General features: G+C 53.4%; 1 protein-coding gene across 1 annotated transcript; it reads right to left on the minus strand.

The window, feature by feature from the left end:
• Nucleotides 1–810: 810 nt before the first annotated feature.
• On the minus strand, nucleotides 811–17,507 carry CALCOCO1 (calcium binding and coiled-coil domain 1). The gene is given in 16 exon segments (XM_055337167.1): nucleotides 811–1,820; nucleotides 1,823–1,875; nucleotides 2,857–2,963; nucleotides 3,340–3,536; nucleotides 3,688–3,796; nucleotides 4,131–4,226; nucleotides 4,687–4,812; nucleotides 5,269–5,523; nucleotides 5,749–5,904; nucleotides 8,188–8,278; nucleotides 10,245–10,393; nucleotides 11,170–11,328; nucleotides 13,501–13,691; nucleotides 14,492–14,594; nucleotides 14,924–15,103; nucleotides 17,287–17,507. Coding segments are annotated over 15 exon segments (2,070 nt in total). The 5' UTR covers nucleotides 15,080–15,103; nucleotides 17,287–17,507; the 3' UTR covers nucleotides 811–1,698.
• Between the last annotated feature and the right edge of the window lie 1,579 nt (nucleotides 17,508–19,086).

The raw sequence follows: 19,086 nt of genomic DNA on the forward strand, positions 1-19,086 counted from the left end.
ATTTATTAATAGTCTTAATACGGGAAGCAATAAAGGAAGAGAGGGATTCTATTAATTAAATCATTGTTATAATTAACTTTCATTAAAGGAGGATCAATAAAGAGGAGTTGAGATGGAGAGGGGAGAGATCCATTATCTCTAATTTCCTTGGAAGGGATTCAGGGACCGACATGGGGTTGCTAGGAGACAGAGAACGGGAGGGAAGAAGGAAGGATGGAAGATGTCATCCAGGTGGGGCTGGAGGGGGGGCTCAGGTGGGTGGAGAGAGGGGCCCTGAAGGGAGAGGAGGGTGGCTGGTGACGGAGCTCCGGAGGCCGAGGGCCTGGTGAGCACGCGGGGCCTCAGGAGATGCCCCCGCGCGGGTGTAGCCTGTGAGGCTGCTTCGAGGGGATGGATGCGCTTCTGTGACTGCGGAGCCGGAGCGCAGGCGGGCGGTGAGGAGGCACCGGGCTGAGGGCGAGGCGGGGCGGGAGGAAGGAGTAGGAGTAGGCCTCGGAGGCAGGGGCGCAGGCCTTTCTGGGGCTCCTCAAAGGTGTGAACTCCTGGGAGTAGCGCCTGCCTCTGGCCCCGCCCGCCTCTGGCCCTGACCCGCTCTGGCCCCCGCCCCCCCAGGCCTGAAGCTCCCAGCACCGGTCCACGGGGACCCAGGCCCGCTCCCCCCACCACCGCAGTGTCCCCGAGCCGGACCCCCAGCCCGGAGCCCCAGCCGCAGCGGCGGAGCCCAGGCCCCAGGCAGGCAGGGCCAGGCGCACCCCCCCCCCCTCCGCTCTAGGGGCCAGGGGCACGGACCTTCCTTGCTGTCACACCTCGTGAGAAGAACACATTTTATTAGAATCGTTATACATATCATATAAATATATTTGTCCCAACTACCGACGGAGGGAGGGATCATGAAGGAAAGCTCTTATTGCTGTGGGGGAACCTGGAGAGGGAGGAAGGACTGAGAAATGGGGACACCTGGGACCGTTTGTTCCCCCCATCCCTCACAGAAGGCACAAATGCATTATTTCTTTCCATGTGAGGACACTGGGGGGAAGTGGCGGGGAGGGGCAGGAGACGGAATACAGAAAACCTCAAAATACAAAAGAAACCTCCAAACTTCATATCTAATGGTGTGGAAAAGGCCAGGGTGGGGTGCAGAAGGCAATGGGGTGGGGGTGGGGGGCGGGAGGCAGAGAGAACCACTGAAGCTCAGAACCGAGAGACCCCAAGAGGCCGTGGTATCTGTGCTACTGCCTCCATGCAGGCCCCAGAGAAAACTCGGGTAAACCAACACAGACCCCAAATGAGAGAGGGTGGGGTGCCCCAGGAATTGGCTTTGGGGCATCAGAGTGTATGTGAGTGTGAGTGTGTGTGTGTACGTGGTGGTGGTGGTGTGGTAGCTGGTGTCAGTGACAGAGCAACCAGGGGCTGATCCTATTCCCCTGGGGAGGGCCTCCTCCTGGTTCCTCCAAAACCGCTTTCAGGGGGTACAGTCAGCCGCTGCTTCCAGGAAGGGCCCCGCCTGGGCAACGAGCCTGGTGGGAGAGGATGAAGGCCAGAGCCCCGGATGAAAATGGTTCGGGAACGGTTCTCAGGGACCAGAATGCCATGGAGCCCAGTGTGTCAGAAGAGGCGTGAGCCTAAGTGTATGTCTGTGCATGAGGGTGTGTGTGTGTCAGTGTATCTGTGCGTGTCCTGGGGTGGGGGTGGGTGAGATCACTCAAAGGTAAAGGGGTCCTGGGTGCTGAAAAAGAAGTGTCCATCCATGTGGTCCTCCAGGGCGTCCTTATCACTCTCGGCTGGGAAGCGCTCCTTACAAATAGGGCACTCCCTCCACGGGGGGTGGCGGGGCCCCCAGTGCTGGCCTCTGACAAGGGACCCACTGCGAAGCCACTGCGGGAGACGGGGAAAGGAGCCGGTCAGGGCGCTGCAGTGCCCTCCTGCCCTGGGGACCGCGGGGAGAGGGGCCCACGCTCGGGGCTCCCAGGTCCCCCCCCTCGGGCAGCTCCCTGCTGGCTCTCCCCTGACCTCCCCAGCATCCTTCTCCCCACGCTCTCCTCTCTCCTCGGCCTCCTTCCCTAGTCCCTGCAGAGGCTGTGAGGCTCGGCCCATCCCCCACCCCTGCTCTCCTCCCTCCATCTCCGTCTGCTGCCTAATGAGGCTGAAAATGAGTCTGACATCGTCCTTCATCTTCCTGCTCCAGCTGAGAAGGATGACAGCATCACCCCCTCCCTGCCCTGAGCCCATCTCACTTCGAGGAAAGCTGGGGGCTACATGATAAAATCTCTCTTTCCCCTGCCTTCCCCTTTTGACCTGCGGAAGGAAAGGGAAAGCCAAGCCGAGGGGGCCGTCTGATCCCTGAGCCCCCAGCCCCTGCCCCTGCATCACCCAGAGGGTCTCCCAGGGGAGCGAGGGAAGAGGGTCAGGGAAGAGGGACCTCTCAGGGCTGGCCAGATGGGACGCCGGATCCCAGGCTTCTCTGTGATCCCACCCCTCAGGGTATCGGGGTACCAGTCACCTCCCCTCCACCCCACATGGAGCCTAGGTACCTACCTGATGGTTGGGGAAGGGGGAGGGGCAGGAGAGAGGGGATGCAGGGCAATTTGGGCTCCACGGAAGATGGTGCTAGAACAACACAGAAGCCAGTTAAAGGCAGGGCCTCTGAGTGCACATGTGCGTTGGTAAGATGGGGGAGGAATTACCTGAAGGCACCTGGGCTTTGGAGTGGTGGGTGGTTTTCTGAGCCAACCATACCTAGGTCTCCTTTCCTTGGCTAGGGCCAAGAGCAGGGAGCTTGGGGGAAGGGCATGGCGGCCGTTCACCTGGACGCCCTTTCCACTGGCACCCCCCCTGCGACCCCCCTTTTGCGCTCACCTGGCCATGTCATAGAAGGCACTGCCCAGCTCAGGAAGCAGCAGATTGGCCTCCTCACCGCCACTCTGAACAGCTGCCATGAGGACTGACTTCTCATCTTCGGCCTCCTGGGCACCAGAGAGATAGGGTTGGGTTTGGGGGTAGTGAGCACCCCCAGATAGGGGAGCAGCCCCCAGGAGCCAGTGAGGGAAGAGCAGTCTATGCCCAGACAGCAGACAGTGGGCTCCAGTGGGAGTGAGGCCGGCAGGAGTTCTGACGCGGACCAGCGGGTGAGAAGGGAAGCATGGGGAGCAGGGGCGGGCAGCCGTGAGCTCCCGGTTGGACGGGATCTGGGGGTGTTGTCCATGGGAGGGCCTTGAAGGGAGGCCGAGCCTACCTCTCCCCCAGGGAGAAACAGAGCCCTGTATCTAGGCTGGGGCAGCCCGCTCCGGAGGAGGCCCCGCCGGCCCCCCACCTGCCCCCCGCTGCCCCTGCCCTGCTCACTGAGTCAGAGCTGGTGTCCTCGGCGGCCCCCGAGAGCTGCGGCGCCACCGGAGCTGGCTGGCTGACCACGACCCGGCCAGAAGCCTCTCGTGGCCCCGAGGGGGAGCCGCTGTCCCCGCGCTCGCAGAGGCCGTAGGAGGGGGGCCGCATGTCCTCCGGGGACTCATCCTCGGAGTCCGTCAGAGCCTCTGGGCAGCCTGGTGGTGAGGGGGGCAAGGAGCGCGCTGTTAGAGGCCGCTGGGCTGCCTCCTCGGCCAGGGGTACGCTCCCTAGACCCCCGCGGGGCCACACCAGCTGTCCCCGGCAGGGAACACGGTGGGGGGGGGCGCAGAGGGAGGGGGTACAGACTCAGCCCTGCAGCCGCCTCCTCATCCTCTGTGGCGGTGCCCTCGCTCCACTTCTCGTCCGCCACCTTCTCCAGGCGGGCCTCCAGCTTCCTCATGTACTCAAGCAGCTCCTGGAGGGGGAGCAGAGAGGTGGGGGAGGCTGGGAGGGCGCCCGCCCCGCGGCCCCACCGCCCTCCCTTGCACCCAAAGGAGAACTCTGTGCTCTTCATGATCAGACGCCGTCCTCAGAGTGGGGGGCCGCTCAAAGCAGAGCCTCACTCCTGTCCCCCAGGGGCCCCCCTATGCCCCTGCATCCCTCCTCCCCCGGTAGTCCTCCTCTGTCCACGAGAGGAGCCTCTGGGCCCCTCACAGCCCTCCGTGTCTAAGCCGAGAGACACAAGGTCCGGAGCCCCCAGCCTCAAGCCCTCCCTTCCGGCATCCGGGAGCCCAGGCCCAGGCTCTCACCTGCTTCTCCTCCTGCAGCTGCTCCTTTTCCTTCTGGAGCACGCGCAGGGCTGACCGCAGCTCCGTCAGTTCCCGCTTGCTCTCTGACAACTGCACCTGGGGGCACGGGGAGCCTCGAATCACCCCTAAGCACCCAGGCTCTGCGACCTGGGCTGGCCAACCCGGAGCCACGTCCCCCTGTGCCTGCGTGCCCCTCCCACCCCGACACACAGGGGGAGCCCCGAAGGCATCTCCTTCCAGGAGTCCCTTGTCTTGGTCACAGGAGACAGTCGCCTGAGTCCCAGGCTCTGCCCCTCGAGTGTGGGCCTGGACGCTGGTCGCAGCAGGGACACTACAATTCTCTCCTAAGGCGTCCCCATGAGGCCCAGAATATGTCTTGAGGACAGAAAGGGACATTGTACGTTTCAAACCAACGAGCTGTGGGCCCTGTGCAGCGAACATGCCACCCCGCACGGAAGTGAGCACCCGGCACTGCCGAGCCCACGCCCAAGGCAGCACCGGGACTGGCCGCCGCCGGAGGCCGCAGGACGCGACTACGGGTGGCCGCGAGCCTCACCAGGCTGGAATCCTTCTCCCGGGCCAGTTCCGTCTTGAACACTTGGTTCTGGGTCTTCTCCTCCTGAACTGCCTTTTCCAGTCGAAGTATCTCCGCGCTCAGCTTCAGGATTTTGTCTTTCTCTGCCTGCCACACGGCCGAAAAGGAACACGGGAGGGGAAAGGGGAAAGAAAGAGACGCTACTGGCAACAGCACCTTTCTCGCTGTGTCCCTTTATTTAAATGAACATTTTGGGAGCAGTTTCCCATCTTGGCTTCCTCGTTCCCTGTGGTCTCAATGAAGGAAGGAACACGCCAGCAAGGTGCCTTGCCGACCTGGAACGGGCATTACAGACGGGGCCCGGGGCCACGGACAGTAAATGTTTCTGAACCAGATGGTAACCAAGGAAGGTGCTACAAGGATGAGGACTGGGACACCTACTCAGGGACAGGTTGTCCCCGGACAGTGAACTGTACCTCCCTCAGAGCCCCGCCTCCAATCCCTGAGTCCTCCCAGGTCCTCATTCCTCTCTGCCCACCCAGGGCATCTGGCCACATGGAGGTGGGGCGGCGGCCGCGAGCTCCCAGGTCCCCATCCCTCTACCTCCACGCTCTGCAGCAGCCCGGCCCGCTCCTTGCTCCACTGGCTTTTTTCCTCCTTCAGATGCAGGCTGAGCTCAGCCAGCCGGCCACTGACTCCAGCCACCTCGAGGCGGCTGCGGTGGAGCTCGGCCATGGTGCGGTCCCTGGCTCCCGCCGCGCTGGCCAGCTCCTCCCCAAGGAGGGCAGCTTTCTGCTGACTTGAGGCTGCAAGCTCCTGGGCTCCTCGAAGCTGCTCCTTCAGGGGCTCCAACTCAGCCTCAGAAGAAAGGGGGAGATGGAGATTAGGGCTCCCCGAGAGCTCCCGGTGAATCCTGATCTCCTGAGCCAGGAAGGTGAGCAGGCTCCGTGCCACCTGCCACCGCATCAGGACTCAAGGTGTGCGCTGTTCAGTCTATAGCCTTGTCTTTTCCCCAGACCTTTCTGCAGCCAGCCCTTGGAACTTCCCCTACTTCCTATGGCCTAGGAAGGGAGAGGCACTCACCACACGCTGCTGGGCCTGGCCTAGGGTGTCCTTCATCTGGGCCACCTTGTCCTTCAGCCGCTGGGCCTGAGCACCCTGTTCTTCCTGCCGGCCCTTTGCTTCCTGCAGCTCCAAATTTAAGCGATGGTTTTCTTGTTGTGCCATCTGGAGCTCAGCCTGATGGAGGCGGTAAACAGGTAAGGAAAGCGGTACGTGCATCTGGGGTGGCTGGACAGGGTGATCCACTGTGATGAGAGAGGTCAAGGTTCTGCTTCCCAGACTTAACACACACTCAAGCACTCAGCTCTGGTCAGCCCTTCTTGGGGCCTCCGCTCACAGCCGCTCAGTCCCGAACGCCCAGTCTCTGGCTCCCAACACAGAGCGGCATCACAGCCAGGGCAGGGTCTTACATGGATCTAGGTATCCCATGTACCACTGCTGCTTCTCTGTTCTTCCTTTTATTTTTTTTAAGATTTTATTTATTTGAGGGAGAGACAGAGATAGAGTGAGCAGGGAGGAGAGGGAGAAGCAGACTCCCCACTGAGCAGTCCCCGACTCGGGCTCGATCCCAGGACTCTAGGATCAGGACCCGAGCTGAACGCAGATGCTCAACCTACTGACCCACCCAGGAGCCCCTCTGTTCTACCTTTTAGATCAAAACTCAGTCTGGATGTCCCCCAAGGCCCTTGAACTCAGCATATTCCACCTCCCGCTCCACTCCTTTCCACTCTCACTCCGCCCGTGGTACTGACTACTCTCCCAGCCGCTCCAGCTGGATCTGCCGGTGCCATGGCTGCTGGGCTCCATCCTTTCCCTAGTGACCCACGGAAAGCCTTCTGCGTGTCCATCCTCCACCTCGTTCACAACCGTCTTTTTTTCCATTATCACTGCAACTGTATGAGCTCAGGCTCTGGCCATTTCTTACTTGGATTATTGAATAATCTCATCTCATACCCAGTTCATCTCCCACAAGGAAATCACATGAATCTTAAGTACACGTCGCCCTCCTGAAAATCACTGATGCCTCTCACTCTGCTTACAGGACACAGACTAAACTCCAGGTCCTCTCCAATCTGACCTAGGCCTTCTTGCAAACCCACACGTTCAGTTGCTCTGAGTGTTCTGGGCTCTCAGCCTTTGCTCACGTCTTTCTCTGTTTCCAGAACAGCCTCCCTCTCATCTGTCTACTCAAATTCTCCTTACTCCTTATCGCTGAACAAATGGTTTTTAAATAATTTTCCACGGAAACCTAGGGTTTGGAAGAAGCCATTTAGAGGCTCTGTGAGTATGTGATTTGAATTTCTTCTAAATTATTTAAAAAACACATGAAAACAGCACACAAACTCACAAGTTAACAGTCCTAATCCACTGACACATGCTTCTAGGTTAATTTATTTTTGTGCAAACCTCAGAATGAAGTCTCTATCGGATCTTCTGTTGAACTGAACAGCACACTGAGATGGCCAGGTGCACAGTTCAACAATGGCTGTCATTTGCTGCTATGGCATGTGAGACTCAGTGTTCTCAGTACTGCACAACCAAAACACAATGCACACGTATATTAGTGGCTGAGGCTGACTATCACCTATAACCTCTGATTTCAAGGTTTGGCATGCATCAGGATTACCTGATTACTTTTCTTACAAGTCAACATTGAATATTTGAATTTATAAAAAAATAAATTTATAGTAATAAAATACTGCTTTTATCTATTTTTTAAAAGATTTATTCATGAGAGACACCCAGAGAAAGGCAGAGACTTAGGCAGAGGGAGAAGCAGGGACTCCATCCCTGTACCTGGGATCGCACCCTGAGCCAAACGCAGACACTCAACCACTGAGCCACCCAGGCATCCCTGCTTTTTCAGTGAGGTTCCACATAAGATGGAAAACTTTACTGGGGGTGGGGGGGTGGGAAGGAAAGCTAAAACCATTAGAAAATACGAGGATAGTTTATTCCTTTTTCTCTCTCTTTTTTTTTAAAGTAAGCTCTATGCTCAAAGTAGGGCTTGAACTCACGACCCTGAGATCAGGAATCCTATGCTCTACTGACTGAGCCAGCCAGGCAACCCTGTGCCCTTCCTTTTAAAAGCCCTAATGACCCTAAAAAGATGTGCTTGCACCCACTCACTTACTTTATTTCTAGGCTCCACGCCCAGTGTGGAGTCCATCGTGGGACTTGAACTCATGACCCTAAGATCAAGACCTGAGCAGAGCTTCACGAGTCAGACGCTGACCCACTGAGCCGCCGGGTGCCCCCCACCATAACGCTTGATTATTTTTCCCTGGCGATGCTTGGCATGTTCCGCTTGGACTCATCCCGATTTGGGTATGCATTTTATGTTTCTAGGAGAGGGCACACGATGTTCTCTTTACATTTTTACCCTTTGGTGCCCGGCACTCAGGACTTAATAAACGCTGGATGAACAATTCAGAAAGCAAACCAACTGGGAGCCCTTACCTCACTTTGCTCCTTGTCTGCTTGCACTTCTTTCAGTTGCCCGAGGAGCTTCTCTTGTTCCCGAGTTAGGGCCTTCACCGTGTCCCTCACCCTGTGTGTGGGGAGAGGGAATGTCACCCGACTGGTCACCAGAGAAGACATGATGCGGACTTCCGTCTCGAGCTCTTCTACTGGTGCTCCTGTAGGCCCTGACCTCCACCTGTCTTTGAGGTGTTCAAATTCCCAGACCAGGGTGATCTCGTTTTAAGCCCCAAGTACCCAAGGTTCCTGGTTCTAGAGCACAATCTAGAAATAAAGCTTTTCTTTGCTCTTTATGTATCACTTTAAGGAAGGTTCTGCTGATGGTTTCCTAGTTGTTTTCATTCAATCAAGAGACCAGAATCCGGTCTTTTTTTAGACAAGGGACAGCTGTGATTGATTACGAACTTTGGCTCTAAATCAGAAGTTGGCAGACTTTTTCTGTAAAGGGCCTGACAGTAAATACTTCGGCCTTTGCAGGCCAGGAGGATTCTGTGGCAACTACTCAACTCTGCCACTGTGGTGTGAAAGCAGCCACAGACATCATGTGCATGAGCAGCATGGCTGTTCCAATAAAACTTTATTTATGAACACTGGAGTTTGAATTTCGTATAATTTTTACATCACAAAATAGGTTTCTTCTTTCGTTTTTTAACCATTAATTGTCAAAATCATTCTCACCTCGCAGGCTGTACAAAAACAGGTGGCAAGGTTAGATCTGGCACACAGGCTGGGGTTGACCCCTGGTCTAGACAGTCCCTAATCTTTTCCAGATGCTCAGTCTGATGCCTGCTTTTCTATTCCATGATTTAGAACCTAGACATTTATTATCTCCCTAGGGCAAGACTAACATATTCTGCACTGAAGAAGTCTCAGGGAGTAACTCATGTTTTACTCTGGCCCTTGGATAATATGCCTCTTCAAGGAGTTAAAAAAATACATAAAATCCACTGGCGCTGAATGCAGAGACTTAATTGTGTGATTCGAAGAAAGAACTAGCACAGTTTTCCTGGTGAAACTTTGAAGGACAGGCATGGGAAGTGGTCAATATTCGTGCTGTTTGGTAGAAATAATAGTTGTCTCGTAGAAGAAAGAAATTCATTCTGTGTGGCTCCAGAGGTCTAAACGAGGGCCAGTGGAGGAAAGTCAGAGGAGGGAGTTACCGGAAGGAAAGTTTGGTTCAATCCAAGAGACATGATGGCAGCTGTCTGATACTGAAAGAGGCTGCCTTCTGCAGTAGTGATCCCCTCAGGTACCTTATATTCCTCCCAGCGCTCACATTTAAGACTTACACCTTTTTCCGGAGGAGAGATCCCGTAACATTCCTGGATCACCAGTTCAAACATTTCCTAACAGTGAGAATGGAGTCTAATAATCTTCTTTTAAATTCATTTTTACTTTTTATTGTTTTTTTTAACACAGTTCTTTTATGAATATTTTTAAGAGAAGGAAAGTGCATGGGCACATGCTCGAGTGGGGGGGAAGGGCGGAGGGAGAGCTCAAGCAGACTCCATGCTGGGCGCCGAGCCTCACGCAGGGCAGGCTCCAACTCATGACACTGAGGTGAAATCAAGAGTCAGGCACTAAGCCACCCAGGTGCCCCTTCTTTTTGTTTTTTTAAGATTTTTTAAGTAATCTCTATGCCCAACGTGGGGCTCAAACTTACAACCCCAAGATCAAGAGTCACCCACTCTACTGACTGAGCCAGCCGGGTGCCCCTCTAATCTCCTCTGCTGCAGTAAAATCTGACATCCATCCTCTCTTGTGTTGACTGTTGTATCCATTCTCTTCTTCCAAATCCTCCACTCTGAGCTCCTGCTTAGCCTCTGCCATACCGAAAATAGTAACTCTGATTACTTCTGAAGGTGAGGAATACAAAACAAGCTTAGGAAAAATGGGAGAGAGCTAGGCAGGAAAAGATTTCCCCAGGGGGGAGGATAACCATGGGAGACAGAGAGCAGGGGTCTGAAACAAGAGGCTGGAGTCTGGGGGTGATGGAAAGCGAAAGGAAGTAATGGGGGCAGAGGAGGTCCACTCACCTGTCCAACTCCACCTCCTTTGTCAGCACTTTCTCACTGATGGTCTGGATGTCATCTTCCAGCTCCAGGATGCGTGCCACATGGTCTCCCTGTTGTCGGCTCAGGATGTCCCTCTCTTCTATGAGTTCCCCGTGGGACCGGGAGAGCCCCTGCAATTAAGGTTACCCCAGAAGAATGAAGCGGACATCTCTCAAAGAACAGAACAAGGGCTTAGGAGGAGCATACCAGAATTTGAGGGTCCGTCACCCCCCTATCCTGTCTCCTTCCTTGAAAAAGAAACTGCAAGGGGACATTCCCTTCCTGGTGAATATGGCCACCTCCACCCTACCTCAGCACTCCTGTGTGCGAAGAACTGAGTCTCATTACATGACTTTTGCAAGGTGTCCCCTGGCACTTCAAGTTTAATCCCACTTGTTACTCCTTAAAGCTATCTTAAAGATTTTATTTATTTGGGCAGCCCCGGTGGCGCAGCGGTTTAGCGCCGCCTGCAGCCCGGGGCATGATCCTGGAGACCCGGGATCGAGTCCCGCATCGGGCTCCCTGCATGGTGCCTGCGTCTCTGCCTCTCTCTCTCTAGCTGTGTCTCTATAAATAAATAAATAAAATCTTAAAAAAAGATTTTATTTATTTATCCATGAGAGACACACACAGAGAGAGAGGCAGAGACACAGGCAGAGGGAGAAGGAGGCTTCCTGCTGGGGGAGGCTGATGTGGGTCTCCATCCCAGGACCCCGGGGTCACGACCTGAGCCAAAGGCAGACGTTCAACCACTGAGCCATCCAGGTGCCCCTCCTTATTTTTTGATGCCAGAACCACCTTAAAAACCCACTCATGTCTCTCCTCTCCCATCTTCACTGGGTTCAGATTTTGGACCCCGGGTGACAGCCAAGCCCTGCTCTCCCCTCCCCCCTGGCCCAACTCCCACCTTGTACTGCTCCCTGAGCTCCGCGTGCTCCTGCCTGGCAGTCGCCAGAGCCATCTCGAGATCCTGTACTTGATTCCTCAGCTCCGTCACCTGTCCCTCCAGCTGCAGCTTCAGCTGCATCAGGTCATTCCTCTCTTGCTGGCTCTCGTCCAGCTGGTTCTACAGGGGGTGGGATGAAGGGGTGTTTGTGTTTGTGAAGGTCCCGGCCCTGTCACTCTGCAGATGCATAGACACTTGGGGCTAGAAGTTACGCCAGTAGGAGCTATAAAGAGATGAGCAAGGGGAGGCTCTGTGTGTTACTGAATCCTGCCCACCACTGGGCAGACACACCAGCTCCTGACACCCTTGGAAGAAGTCTCTCTCAATCCATGCAGACAAAAGGGATGGCTCCCTGAATCTTACCATATCTATTCCCGAACCACACAGATGTAGGTTTAGTTTTTACTAGCTGTGTCACTTTGAACGAGTTACTTAACTTCTCTGAGTCTCTGTCCTCATTTGTAAAGTGATCTCTTAGCCTAGACTGTTGAAAGGTGATTGTGATAAGAATAATGAATGTAAAAACAGAACACGGAAGACATCCAGCTGGCCAACAGACACATGAAAAGATGCTCAACATCATCATCAAGGAAATGCAAATCAAAACCACAATGAGCTATCACCTCGTAGCCGTCAGAACGGCTAAAATAAAAAACACAAGATACAAGTGTTGATGAGGATGTGGACCAAAAGGAACCCCTGCACTGCTGGTGGGAACGCAAACTGGTGCCGCCACTGTGGAAAATGCTACAGAGGCTCCTGAGAAAGTAAAAAATAGAACTACTCTAACCATCCAGTAATTGCATTCCTAGGCATTTACCCCAAAAGTATGAAAACACTAATTCAAAGGGATATATGCACCCCGACGTTTACAGCAGCATCAGCTACAATAGCCAAACTATGGAAGCAGCCCAAGTGTCCACCGACCAATGAACGGATAAAGATGAGGCGTATAGACACACCACACTCTCGCTCAGCCGTAAGGAAGAATGAGGTCCTGCCATTTGTAACATGGATGGAGCTGGAAGGTTTAATGCTAAGTCGGAGAGAGAGACAAATACCATAGGATTTCACTCATGTGGAATTTAAGACAAACGAGCACAGGAAAAAAAAAAAAAGAAAGAGAAACAAACTGCTGGTTACCGGAGGGGAGGTGGGTGGAGGGATGGGGGGATAGGTGAAGGGGATGAAGAGTACACTTGTCATGATGAGCACCGAGTAGGAAGACGTGAAACTGCTGAGTCACTGTATTGTGCACCTGAAACTAATATAACACCGTCTGTTAACTAGAATTCAAAAAAAAAAAAAAAAAAAACAAAAAACAAAAAACAGAAGCTGGGGTCGGAGCTCACACAATGTCCGGCTTATGTAAGATAGAAACATCTTCCTACTCTTGCGTTGATTCCACGTGTTTAGAGGGTTCAAGAAGCAAGAATTTACTTAAATCACAGACGAGCTGCCCCTTCTCACCCCCTGGGCCTTCCTCAAGTCTGCCCTCTGGTCTGGGGGGTGTACTTCCTCCCCACCCATCCCTGTCCTTTCTTTTCAGGAAGGCCTTGCTGACATCTGCCCTCATCCTAATTCTCCTCAGTTGGGTCCATTTGGTCCAACGGGAAAGGAATATAAGCCACGTGCAGAGTTTTAAATTTTCTAGTAGGTACTTCACACAAGTCACAAGCAACAGGTGAAATTCACTTTAATGATGTTTCGTCTAACCCAGTCTATCCGAATTGATCATTTCAACGTGGAATCAATATTAAAAAAAAGGGATCTTTTACTTTTTTTAATACTAAGTCTCCAAAATCCTTTGTGTCTGTCACCCAGGTAGGACAGCTCAATTTGGACCAGTCACATTTCAAGTGCTCAAGAGCCCCCAGGACTGCACTGTGCAGGTCTGGGGCCCTACTATCTGCCTCGTTCCTCACCTGCCCTGGAAGTGGGTCTCATTCTCCCCTCCCTCTGAGCATTCCCTCCCCTAGAGTGGCCTCCCTCCACCCTTTAGATCTTCCTCTAGGGCTTAGGAGAGGACGTGGCACTTGGGAGGAATGCTCGAAAAGTACTTTTGAAATCTTGAGTGACACTGGCCTGTGGGCGGCTTGCTTGCTTGCTTTCCTGCCCTACGTGTTTGTGTCTATGTTAGATTGAGACTTTCTTCATGGCATGATTGTGTAACTCCCAGGGAGGTCTTCGGTTGAGGCCACAGCCCAGGGGAGGGTGAAGCAGAAAAGGGTCCCTCGCCCTGCGACCCTCCCACTCTCCTTCCCAGGAGCAGCTCTGTTGTTCTGTTCTCACCTGCAGCACAGTGGCCTTGGGGACAACCAGCAGGATGTCAGAGCCTCCATCGGTCTCCTCCAGGGTCACCAGTTCATCCATGGGCCTTGGCTCTCGGAACTGGAAAGGGGGACTCTGCCCACACACCCGGCCCTGGCGGTTCACGTACCGGAACTGGTAGAGCTGGGCTCCGGGTTTGGGCAGGTAGCTGGCTGTGCGAAGAGGAATGAACCCGAGACCCCACCATGATCCCAGGCCCTCAATGCTTGGCAGGTCCCCCTTCCCCTGGATGCGTCTTATCGCCCACTGTCCTTCGCGCCAGCCCCTCGTTTCCTGTTCCACAGACCGGTCTCTTTCCACCTCCCACGGGCCATTTCCATTTCCTGGGATATTCTTCTCCCTCCTTTCTGCCTTCCTGTCCTTTCTTTCTTTCCTAAACCTACCCTCCTCAATAACAAAAATAATACTGATGATGATAATGATGATGCGAGTTACCTCTTACTGAGTGCCCACCCTGTACCAGGCACTATGCTAACTCTTTACCTGTGTCATTTTAAACCTTCATATTGTACCTATAAGCCATAGATCCCCTTTTACGGTTGAAATAACAGACACAGAGAGATTAGGTAATTTGTCCAAGGTCAAACAGCTTTTAAGTATTAGAGATGACCTTTGACCCCAGGTCTTTCGGAATCTAATGACCACCTTCTCAATCTATGACCCCACCTTTCCCCCTTCCCTACACCCAGTTCCCTAAGAGGACTTCCTTTTTTTTTTTTTTTTTTTTTTTTTGGTAGGAGGCAGGATTAGTGGCCCTCCTTCCATCCTTCAGTCCCTGATTCTATAATAATCCCATGATTCCATGTCTGCTGAGCCCTACTGGATATAATTCTTATTTGCACTTATTTTTCTTTGTCATCAGTACCTAACCTTTGTTTCTGAGCCCACTATCCTGCTCTAAACCTCTATCCCCCTGGCTCTTCCATCCTGGACCTTCCATCTTCCCTTGTACCTTGGAACTGGACACTGGCGTGGACAGGAGACCCGTCAGCTGCACTCTCCGGCACTGAAGACCAGACAAACGTGTGGTAATCCCGAACACAGGCAGCCTCCACCTGTGAAGGCCCAGGGCGGGAGAGGGGGATGGTGATAGAACTACAGGCTACGGATGGCAGAAAGGACTGAGGGATTGAACAGGGGACAGGATGCTGTTACAGGGGCAACGAGGTTAAGAGACAGGGAAAGTAGAGGGATACCCTGTGGCAGGAGAGAGCAAGGCCAAGATGGGGAGATGAGCTTTGCTTACACAGATGGCCTCTGTTCCCTGTAACAGCTTTTCCCTTCTCTATCAACATGAGGTTGAAAATCCAAGGACTAAGTCATTCCCCTTATTCCAACCAACCCATGGCCCATAAATCTGAGCCAAAAGGGGTTTCAAGGATACCTTGAAGATGCCAATCCAGTCGCTGGCACTGGGCACGGTGCCCGGGGGAAGGGTATAGTGACATTCCACCTTGGTGTTGGGGATGTAGGTCCGTGCTACATTCAAAAAGTTGACTCCACCTCGGGAAGGTGCCCGGCTTAGTGATGATTCTTCCATCCTGCCCTCAAGCTATTTGCCCTCCTACAGAAGAAAGTGTTAATATCCTGAAGATCTCTCCAATCCATCTCTTCTTCCCCACAGCTCCATTCCCACCCACTCACAGCTCCTCCCACTACACCTGGAGATGAAGGCATATCTCGTTTCCAGTCCCTGAGGAGGTATCATTTTTAGTCTCCAGAACATAGGTCTGACCTTCTGAGTCAGTCCCCATGCTGTCTCACACTGCATCTTTGACCGATCCCAGTCTCCCAGGCTCTGCCCCCCAAGTCCCTCCTTTTCCACCTTTTAACATCCTGACCATTCCAAATTCTTCAGATCCCACCTCCCCATCTCAGCCCCCATATCTTTTGGCTCTTGGATTCAAAATTCAATTGAGGTGTGGGGCCCCCTCATTTTGAGTGGGTCTCCTTGCCCACTCCCACCATACCCTGGATGACTTATGACCCCTGAAAAACCACCTAAATCCCCCCCTAAAATAATGACTGAGCCTTTAGAGCTGGGAAACGGCTGGACTAACAGCCCAATCCTCAGGCCCTGGAGGTCTCAATTCTCTCCTCTCGGAGTCGTCTACCCTCATGAATTAAAAAAAAAAAAAAAAAAAAAGCTTCTGGTCTCACTCAGGAGACAAAGGGAAAGGGAGGATATGGGGGAAGACAGGTTTTGTCTCTCCACTTTGTTACTCCAGGAAGTCAAGAATTCTGGAGGCGGCTGCTTCAAGGGTGGAGTTGAAACACTCAGCAGGAACGTGGTGGTGCGGGGAGATGGAATGTGGGAGCCTGGAGCCAGGAAAGCCCCACTCCCGGGGAGGGGATAGGCTGGAAGGTGGGAAGTAAGGGCCCTGGAGAAGGGGAAATATATATTTGATGTTGAGAGGAGGGAGAGATAATGTAAAAAGAACCTCACGTTCTTTTATTTAGGTCTTGCCGGGAGCAGAACTAGACACCTGCTGCGTTGGCTGTGTTAACCCAGCTGTAGTATTTTCCTTCCCATTTTCTCCCTGCCCACTTCAGCCTCGATGCTAAGTGCATGGATGGGGAGTTGGAGGCATCCTGTGAGATGGAACTGGGGGGAAGTGGTGTCCCCAGTTGGGTGGGAACTGTGGGGATGGAGTGAGACACAACGACAATAATCAACAGAACTGCTCAGCCTAAGGCTGTGAGATGGCCCTCGTCAGCGCTCCCGTCCAGCCCACTCATCTTCATCCTATGCCAACCGCAGAGGACGGCGTCCAATCAGCCATGGCCACTAGTCAGGTGCACACCCCTAAACATCACAAACCCACGGCGGGGGCTTTAAAAAACAACAGAAATTCAGTAGAGAAGGAAAGGTGAGCCAGTTCTCCAAAAAAGAAGCAACTTCTCCCTCCAAAATATGGATTGGATGCAGGACAAGAGGTGCTTTTTTTCTTTTTCTTTCTTTCTTTCTTTCTTTCTTTCTTTCTTTCTTTCTTTCTTTCTTTCTTTCTCTCTCTCTCTCTTTCTTTCTTTCTTTTTTTTTTTTTTGGCTTTGGGGTTTCAGCTCCGAAAAATCCCCAGCTAAAAATCAGCCCGCGTTTTCTCCAAATACAATTCTTCTGGCCTTCTAAGTGAAGATGAGTTGTCCCCAAAGATCTAAGCCTGGGGAACCTCCAATATGCCCCACAAATAAAATCCGGAGCAGCTGGAAACATTCATCCGTCCCGAAACAAAGCTCTGGGCGCCTAAAGTGTATGTGTGCAGCTCGACTCCAATGTTCGCGGGGGAGGGGAGAGTCCCATCACCCCCAACTCTGTAGGGCTCCAGAGTTCCTAACGACCTACCACTTGGAAGGTCCCCCCCCCCCGGGGGTTCAGCGTAGTAAAGGCCTCTGGCTTGGGGCGGGAGGGTCAGGAGAAAGGGAAGGTTTGTGAGGGTCGAGTCTTGCCGGAGAGAGAATGAGTAAATATTTCAGCTTCTCCCAAATACTTTAAGCGTAACAAGCTTTATAGAGGAGGCCGAGGGAGCGGTGCGAACAGGGAGGGCGCACCATCCTGGTCGCGGCCCCCGGAGACCCCAAACTCTTCCAACAGTAGCGGTCGGCTTCTCCAGTACGCAAAGTGTTAAAACCCAAACGCTCCTCCACCTCCCTTCTACGGTTCCCTTAGGTTATCCTTTCGCACACTGGAAAGTGGGGTGACCCCCCCCGCCCCGCATTAGATAGCCCCCAAATTAGGCCAAGTTTCTTACCCACACACGGATCAGCTGTTCCCTCACCTTCCACCAACAACAAAAACAGCACTCCGACTCTCGGAGGGGAGGGAGGCGGGTGGGCGCGAGGGCTTCTGGGGCTTGTGGTTCCTCCGCTCCCCTGTACCCGCGCGCCGGCCGGGATCTGGAACTACACATCCCAGGAAGCTGTGCGCGAGGAGGGCGGAGCAGAGGGCGGCCGTGGCGGCGGCTTCCTCACGGCATCTTGGGAGGTGTAGTTCTCGCTTCCGGGACTGTAAACGAGGGTGTGGCCCCCAAAGGACTTCACGCCCCAGGATTCCTTGGGAGGGGGCGGTCTGTGTTAGCGGGGACGGAGGGTTTGTAACGTGCGTGGTGGGTGGGCTGGTGGGCGGGGCTAGGGTCCTAACGACCTCCTGCGTAATGCCTGCTGCGGGGCTGGACCCGTTGCGTTGCAGCCGGCTGTTTGCTTTTCGGAGCGGGCGTGGGGTGGCTGGTGGTGTTACTCACAGTCTGTAGAGGAGGACACTAAAGCCCCCGATATTTAAGGAACCAGTCTAAAAGCATCCAAGCTCCACGGAGCTAGAACTCCGGTGCACGACTCCCGAGTGCGGTGCTCTTGCCACCGCATCTCAGCTAACCTGCTATTTAGGGACGCGAACAACCGGCTGGGGGTGGGGGTGGGGAGGGCAGTTTCTTCTTTGCTCCAACCTCAGCAGCAGCCCCTGTGAACACTGTGCCTTGCACCACTATATGCCCCCCCCCCCCATCTTGAGGGTCTCAGTGTCAGGGGCCTGCCAATATTCATACACCTGGCCTGGCCTCTCCTCAAGTGGCCTGTAGGTCTAGGAAGAGGGCCCACTGCCTGAGGTGGTGTTGGCGGGGGCGGGGGGCGCGTGGGGAGGTGAAGAAAGAATGAGGCTGAAAGGGGAGCCTGACACAATTCAGGATTGGTCAGAACTCACAAACAAGCCACTTAGAGCCCAAGCCTTTTAAGTGGCTTAAATGAATTAGGATGACAATACATGTTATTGTTCCTGTTTCTATTTAGGAGAGGTAAGAGACTCCCACTCCTCCCACAACCTAAGTCAAGTTAAAGGCTTGGGCATCCTCCCGCCTCCCCCTTCCTGGACCCCCCCAGGACCTTCCAGGTAGTCTGAGGCCTTCCAAATGATCTCTCTCCTTGTCTCTGCATTAAGGGATTGCAGTCTGAGGATTGATTTGCTCTTCTTGGGTGCCTGCTTTAATTCCCTGCTTCCTAAGTTATGGAGCCTCTGCCTTTCCCAAGTTTTTTGGTAGTATTTTGCTTTTATGACTGAATAGGGTGTCTGATGCCTGCCCTTGGGTGCCTTTCATCTGAAGATCTCCAAGCACTTAACAATAAGTCACTGGGCTTCGCAAACATTAAGGTGACATGTCTGTGTCATTAGTCAGGATTTATGAGTTAGGGAATAAGCTGCTGGATGAGGAGCTGGCTCAAGGTCCTGGGGTGGGTTAAGAGTGGAGCCTGTTCAGGGACCCAAGTCTCATGTGTTCTTGGTTTTTGTCTTCCACCTAGAAAAAAGGCTTGGAAGAAAAAATCAGTCTCAGCTGGAGCTAAAAAAAAAACCAAAAAACAAAAAACCCACAATATTTTCCATTTTTTTGTGTGCTTACAATGTGTTTATGCCAAGAATTTCTCCGTTTACTGTGACAGGTAGGTCCTGTTATTATTCCCATTTTATATATGATGAGGGTTGAGGCACAGTTACAGTGACTTACCTGCCATCATCTAACTAGTAAGCAGTAGAATCAGAATTCAAGCACAAGCAGTCAGTATCC

Source organism: Nyctereutes procyonoides, unplaced genomic scaffold (genome assembly GCF_905146905.1).
Source record: "Nyctereutes procyonoides isolate TBG_1078 unplaced genomic scaffold, NYPRO_anot_genome, whole genome shotgun sequence".
NCBI classification, from domain to species: Eukaryota; Metazoa; Chordata; class Mammalia; order Carnivora; family Canidae; genus Nyctereutes; species Nyctereutes procyonoides.